The 7,765-nt window shown below is 53.7% G+C and overlaps 1 protein-coding gene across 1 annotated transcript; it reads left to right on the top strand.

Moving 5' to 3' along the window:
- Positions 1-1,436: 1,436 nt before the first annotated feature.
- Positions 1,437-2,643, top strand: LOC123411895. The gene is made up of 2 exons (XM_045104856.1): positions 1,437-1,876; positions 1,960-2,643. The coding sequence occupies exons 1-2, from the start codon at positions 1,520-1,522 to the stop codon at positions 2,419-2,421; spliced, it is 819 nt and encodes a 272-aa protein (XP_044960791.1). The 5' UTR covers positions 1,437-1,519; the 3' UTR covers positions 2,422-2,643.
- The last annotated feature ends 5,122 nt before the right edge of the window (positions 2,644-7,765 follow it).

Here is a 7,765-nt window from a genome sequence, read left to right as displayed (position 1 = left end):
AACATAGTTGCCGACAATGAAGAGCGGCATGGACTCCGCCAGCTGCTTCTGGTAGGCCGCTCCTCCTCCTCCTCCTCCTTGAGGCGCGTTTCCTCCTCGGTTGCATGCAGGACGACTGCGAGCGCGTTCTGGTACACCGCCTTCGCTGCCCGGTCTTCTTCTCGGATGACGAAGGGCGGCGGCGGTCCATTCACCACATCACGGACGCCATGTTGGCGTTGCTCCTCATGCTCCCACACAAACCAAACCTACCATCGGGAGGATCTCTAGCGTAGGCGGGGTTGCGCCGCTGCTCTCGTGTCAGTTGTTGCCGTCAGGGCCTCACCTCCTCCGCTGGCACTGGGATCCTCCCCGGATCCAAATGCGAGTCGTGCGGCAGCGTGACATCGGGGGTAGGGGAGGGGGACACGATGCTCCCAGTGCCACCTCGCCTGGTACACTGGTACGTTCACCCGCTCGCGAGGCGGGCGGGAGGAAGATGCGGGCAACGGGAGCGCCGGGGACTTGTCCTTGTCTTTGCTAGAGAAAAAAAAATCCATGGTGGCTAGGGTTTTGCCGCCGACGAGGGAGGAGCGGGTGGCTAGATGTGGATGGGGCGGTTTTTGGAAGAGGATGAGCCCCCGACACACTCGTATTAAAAAAGGACGCATGTGGGCCGCTAACGTATGGGCCCGTAATGGACGGCGTCGTAAATAAAGACGATGCTAGCTTTGACCACGGTCACGTGTGGACGGACACGCACATGAGAAGAAACACTCTGCATGCGCGTCAATGCTTTTTAGACATAATTTTTGATAAAAATAGTTTTGTATGGACACGAAAGAGATACGTTTTGAATTTGTGTAACGCATTGGGTACGTACTTTTGTTCGCGTCCACGCAAACAGAGGGGACGGAGGATTTGGGTTGTAATTGCTCTTACTAGTATATAGACCTGGCCAAACGGGCCGGCCCCGCATAATCGTGCCACGCACGGCACGACACGCGTGGGCCCGATTATTAGCCGGGCTGTGCATGCCGGCCCATCGGCGTAGCCTCTCGGCCCAGGCACGGAGGCTATACGGGCTGGCCCGTAGGCACACCAGGCCAGCTAGCCTGTTAGTTTTTTATTATTTTAGGTTGTTATTTGGGTTAATTTTGGTCCGTTAGTCTGTTTTTTGGGTCGACTTTAGTATATTGGGCTGTGTTTTGGACGATTTTGACTTATTAGGTTATTTTTTATCTTATATATAAATAAATAATAAAATGTTAAACGGGCCGTGCCGTGCCGTGTCGGCCCACAGGCCCAGGCACGGCTCAAAGTAGGCCGCGTGCCTGGCACGACCCGTTTAAGTCGTGCCGGGCCCGGCCCGCGGCATGCCTGGCTGGCGTTTTTTCGGGCCGGTCCACAAAGCACGGTCCGTTTGGCCAGCTTTACTTGTATATACTTGGACCAGTGAAAAAGCTAGTAATAAAAGATCGAGACGCTCGACCGTCTAGAAAACATCGTGAAACCCAAGCGCCACCACTCTCACCGTACCATGGCAATGCCGACGCCGCGAAAGCAAAAGGCCCCTGCCCCGCCGCGCCGGGCGCCTCCGCGGATGGAGTACCGCGCAAAGGACGGCGCGTGGTACAGCGCGCGCGTGGCGCTTCAGGACGAGTCGCTGCGCGTCATGTTCGAGGAATTCCTGGAGGAGTTCGACGAGTGGCACGAACCAAACGCGGCCGACCTCGCCTCCCCGCGCGACGTGGCGGCGCTCCGCGCCAGGTTCCGCCCGGCGAGCCCGCCCCTCGAGGACGCCCGCTGCGGCGACCTCCGCCGCGGCCAGCATCTCTGCGTCTTCCGCGCCATCTCCGACGGCGAGCGCATGTACTACGACGCCGTCCTCGATTCCGTACGCCCTTCGCGTTGCGTCGTCCTCGCTGCGTTCGTCGCGCATATATATGCCTTGTTAACAAGCGCTGGCCAAATGTGCAGGTGAAAAGAGCAGCTCACGTCACCGTGGACGGCGAGGAGCGGTGCGCGTGCCGCTTCAAGGTGCGGTGGACGGACGGGCCGCTCAGCGGCGGCTGGGACGATGTCGGCGTCGGCGAGGTCTGCTGTGTGCAGGACTCGACAGTCCAGGACCCGGCGCTGAGCGAGTTCCTGGACCGCGTGACGAAGTCGTTCGGCTTCTGCGACGGCGAGGAGAGCGCGAAGGCGGAGCAGGGCTCGCCGGTCCAGGAACCGCGGCTGAGCGAGTTCCTGGACCGCGTGACGAAGTCGTTCCGGTTCCGCGACGGCGAGGACAACGCCAAGGCGGCGGCGGCGGCGGCTCAAGGGAGCGGGGCCCTGTCGCCCCTGGGCGGCGAGGAGAACGCGACGGCGGCGCCTCAGGCGACCGGGGCCACGTCGCTCTGGGGCGGCGAGGGGAAAACTGCCTGGATAATCATCGGTTAGCTCGCGGGCTGCGCTTCTGTTTCGATGTATCTATGTGCCCTGCTCGACGATTGGTATTTTGTGCCTTTGTCTTGCTTCATTCAGTTCATAGTCTTGGACTTTGTCTTTTGTCTTTCCATGTTTCATGTCTAATTTCGTTCTGGTTTAGTAATCTAATCTTATGTTAGTTTAGAGAGGGAGTACTCGGTAATGAGAAATGGCATCCACCAAGTATTTGAGTAACATCCACCAAGCATCGTAGTACTCCGTCCAGGTGTATTGCTCATCTAAGGAAGAGCTCTGCGATTTACGTGGGGAGCAGATTGGACGAGCCAAATCCTATCAATACGATTTAGGTGGGGAGCATAATGAAGAGTAACATACATACGTTACTAATTTAAATTATTACCTTCACAATGGATAGTAACATATAAGATACTAATATTGAATCTTTCATTTATTAGCATATAAATTCATTTTGTCTTGGTATCTACTATGTTATTCTAGTATGAGTACTAGTAGTAACATGTTTCAATTTATAAGTTTAACACGGATATAAGTCCGACACGTGTATCTAGGTCGTTAATTTGACCAACTTAATGAGGGACATATATTATAAAAAATATATCATTAAAAACTTTAAATGTTCTATTTTCCAATGATATAATTTTTATGTTAAATAATATATATAAGTCAACTTAACGACCTACGACACGTGCATGCCTTATGAACTGTGACGGATGGAGTAATTTCTCTCACTTCTCATTAATTAGTTGTCACACCATATTTCTTCTTAGGTGTCATCTATGCTACTCCCTTCTTACCGGTTTATAAGGCTCATATCTAAAATCTCACCAACCAAGAAAATGTCTATTGGCTAGGATGAATTGAGCTGGTTTAGAAAGTGTTCAATAAGCCTTCTCCTTTTTCTTCAGAAAAACCGTGCGCGCCGTAGTATTTACTCTGATCCGTTCGACTCCCGAGCAATAACTCCAACGCCCCGTGCACTATGCTGTGCGCTAACGGCTGCATGCGCGCGCTCTCTCTCCCGCCTTCGCTCTGAACTTATTTACATGCGCACGCTCTCTCCCGCCTAACCTCAAAACTAAAGCGGCCCGCGCGCGCTCTCTCCCACCTCTCTCTCTCATATGCATGCATAGCCGCACGCGCTCTCTCCCACCTCTCTCTCTCATCTGCATGCATAGGCCAGTTTTTGTTTTCATGCCTTGCATGCATGCACGACACCATTAGCTCATTTTTTGGTTTTTCAGCGTTGGCGCCGAACTCGAACACTGCCTCTCTCGTCATAGCAAATCGTACATGCACTGCGGTAGTATAAAGTGGTGGGCAGCAAGCAAGTTTAGCCACACCATTCTTCTCCTACATCTCCATCTTCTTTCGGGAACCATGGTCCTCATTGACCTAAACGAGCCACCACCAGAGGGGAATGGAAGGTTGGAAGCTGGCATAGGTGTTGGTTTTGGTGATGCTGGGCGCGGCCGTGGAGTTCACGGGCTTGCCGGCGCCGTTCTAGCAGGATTCCGTCAAAGTGCAGTTCGGCACACCGGCGTGGCTGACGACGGACTCAGTAGCGCAACTGCAGGCCGTGTTCCCAGCCGGCTAGGCCTGTCAGGCCGTGGTATGACCGCCGGGTGGTCCGCTGGTGCGGGCCTAACTGGGCAAGCACGAGGTCCGGCGCTCGACCTCACAGGGCACGGACGCAGCCCAGGCGATGGAGGTGGCCGAGGAGAGTGCTACGACGCTGCCGTACATGGCCGCAGACAAGGCAATGATAACACAGCTGTGGGGCCGGGCGACGTTGGCCATGGTGCTGGGCATGGCAACGATGGACATGGCCTTGGCGTTGGGCGTGGCGCAGGAGGTAGTGCTGGCCGTGGCGTTGGACGTGGTGTGGGAGGTATCGCTGGGCTAGACGTTGACGAGGCTGCAGGCATGGCGCCGGTCGTCGCGTGCGCGTCGGCCGCGGCGCTGGTCGTGGTGTTAGCCGTGCAGCCGGTCGTGGCCGTGGACATAGCGACATGGACGAGCCTGCGGGCCGTGGCATCGGTCGTGCAACAGGACGTGGCCGTGGAGCCAGAGGTGGCCGTGGGCTGGGCAACGCCCAAGAGGCTGTGGTCGTTGGTGTCGGACATGGCACCGGGCCTGGCGTCGTCCATGGAGCCGGACGTGGCCGCCGCATACTAGGCCCCTGGTATGGAGAAGGTGATGCTGCTGGAGATGCTAGCATGGACGAGGACTCGGACAGCGACAGCGACAGCGAGAGCAACTCGGGCAGCGACAACAACACCCAAGCTCGAACGGTGGACCTAAGTACGCAACAACGTTTTGTTTTTCGTTTAGATTGTGTGTATACATTACTCTCGGCTACAATATTATTTACATTCTCGTAAGTATTGTTCATGTAATTTAAGTTATCGCGTACACGCAGATCATTTGGCGAACATTCAAACCAGATCTCATTACAGCAACAAGGACAAGCGACATGTTTATAACGTGCTGTTACAGAAAAATGGTTGACTAGGTCGGTTGAAGCATGGAGTGAGCAAGGCCGTGGTACTTCAATGCAATATGTCGCGGAGGAGTGTAGTGCGGATATGGAAGAATGGCATGCTTGGTGGAGGTGTAAACGCTGTGATCAACAAGAAGAAGAAGCGATGTGGCCGCAAACGGATTGAGCTTGACACCGTCTGAGTTTGACACCGTTGCCATGGAACAAATACCACCACAAAAAAGGACAACACTTGAATCACTTTCGAAGGCTATGCACATGTCCGTTTCAACCCTGCACCGACGTCTGAAAGAGAAGAAGTTTCGGCGCCACGACAATGCCTTGAAGCCGACACTAACAAAAGAGAATAAGAAGACAAGGGTATGTTATTGCCTTTCTATGTTGGAGCCTTCGATTTCAAGTTTGCATGAGAAAAGTTTTTTTCGCACCCGTGAAAGTCAATGGTTTTATTTGACGAACGAAGAGTCCGAGCCAGGGAGACATTGCAAGAACAAAGGGTGGATCCAAAACGTGATGTTCCTTGCTGTTGTAGCTAGACCAAGGTTTGATAGCAATGGGAATTGCATTTTTGATGGCAAGATTGGAGTTTGGCCATTCATCGAGTGGAAGCCTGCCGAAAGGGGCAGTCAGAATAGGTTAAGGGGAACTTTGGAATTGAAGCACATTAGTCCAGTCACTAAGGAGGTTTGCCTTCATTTCATTTTTCCAATTTCAGTGTATAAGATTTCATGGTTAACTAATGATCATTTTTTACAAAATGCAGGTTAGCAAACACTTCCTCGTCAACGCTGTGTTGCCAGCAACCAAGGCTAAGTGGCGAGACCGCGGTAGTACAATTTTTATACAACAAGATAATGCAAAAAAATCATGTGCGCATCGATGATCCGGATGTTGTTTATGTTATGCAACATGGTGGATGGGACATTAGGTTAACATGCCAGCCACCAAATTCCCCCGAAACAAATGTAAACGATCTAGGGTTTTTCGCATCATTGCAGACATCGTTTCATAAGATGATGCCGCAGAGTTTGGAGGACATATGCAAGAAATTACAGAAGGCTTTTAGAAAGTACTCTCCTAAGAAGTTAAACCGAATTTTCTTGACGCATATGACATGCATGAGAGAGATCATTCGGCATAAAGGATCAAATTTCTACAAGATTCCTCACATAAAGAAAATATCACTTGAGAATAATGGTGGACTCCCAGATCAATTAGGTTGCGAGCAGGAGTTTGTGGCTACGGCGGAAGAGTACTTGAACGCGGTTTAATAGTTTAATTTTCCACGCATGATGTAGTAGGATTTTGTAATGTAAACACCATCAGTTATCTCCCTCGCCTTCTTCCTCCGGGGACAATTCCTTCAAATACTTCAACATGTCAGCAAAAGTATAGCGCCGCTACGGAGCCATCGCTACCCAACATCATCAAGGCCCTCCCCGGCTCTAGGAAGGCGTCGCCCGTGCGGTGGGTGATCGTGAGCTGGTGCACGAACTGCTCGACCTGGTCGAGGAGCGCTGAGAAGTTATCCACGAATGCCTTGACTTCGTCCAGAAGCGCCCCCACTTTATCATCAGCATCGTGCTGACCCTCGCCACCAACGGGAAGCTAGATCTCCGTGTCAGCATCAGACACATCATCAGCGGCGGACTGCATCTCCGCCTCTGGATCACAGACAACATCAGGGGCATACTGCATCTCGGCGTGTGGATCACACACCACCTCCGCGCCCGCCTGCATCTCCATGTCTTGGTCGGCAACGACGATCTCATTTGTGGTGGCGGTGGGCAACGACTGTTGGTAAACGTAGCATAAATTCAAAAAATTTCCTACGCATATTCAGATCTTCCTATGGAGAGACCAGCAACGAGAGAGGGGTGAGTCCATCTTCCTACCTTTGAAGATCGCTAAGCGGAAGCGTTACTAGAACGCGGTTGATGGAGTCGTACTCGCGGCGATTCAGATCGCGGTGTGATTCCGATCTAGTGCCGAACTACGGCACCTCCGCGTTCAACACACGTGCAGCCCGGTGACGTCTCCCGCACCTTGATCCAGCAAGGAGGAGGGAGAGGTTGGGGAAGAACTCCAGAAGCACGACGGCGTGGTGTTGATGGAGCGACGAGGTCTCCCGGCAAGGCTTCGCCAAGCACCAGCACAGAGGAGGAGGAAGAAGCGGGAGGGCTGCGCCGAGAGAGAGAGAGAGAAAACCGTGTGCTAAACAGCCCCGAAACCTCAACTATATATAGGGGGAGAGGGAGGGGGCGCAGCCCTTAGGGTTCCCACCCCCAAGGGGTGCGGCAACCCCAGATGGGAGAGGGGGCGGCGGCCAGGGCAGGGAGGAGGGGTGGCGCACCCCTCTGGTGGGCCTTAGGCCCACCTGCGCTAGGGTTCCCCCCCTCTCCCATCTTTTCGCGCCCTGGGCTGAGTGGGGGGGGGGGGGGCGTGCACCAACCCACCTAGGGGCTGGTTCCCTTCCCCACTTGGCCCATCTAGCCTCCCGGGGTCGTTGCCCCCCTTCGGTGGACCCCCGGGGCCACCTCCGGTGGTCCCGGTACGTTACTGGTGATGCCCGAAACACTTCCGGTGTCCGAAACCATCCGTCCTATATATCAATCTTTACCTCCGGACCATTCCGGAGCTCCTCGTGATGTCCGGGATCTCATCCGGGACTCTGAACAACTTTCGATAACCTCGTATAACAATTCCCTATAACCCTAGCGTCATCGAACCTTAAGTGTGTAGACCCTACGGGTTCGGGAGACAGGCATACATGACCGAGACACTTCTCCGGCCAATAACCATCAGCGGGGTCTGGATACCCATGGTGGCTCCCAC

Source organism: Hordeum vulgare, chromosome 1H, assembly GCF_904849725.1.
Source record: "Hordeum vulgare subsp. vulgare chromosome 1H, MorexV3_pseudomolecules_assembly, whole genome shotgun sequence".
Classification (NCBI taxonomy): Eukaryota; Viridiplantae; Streptophyta; class Magnoliopsida; order Poales; family Poaceae; genus Hordeum; species Hordeum vulgare.
This window is presented reverse-complemented; position numbering and strand designations above follow the sequence as displayed.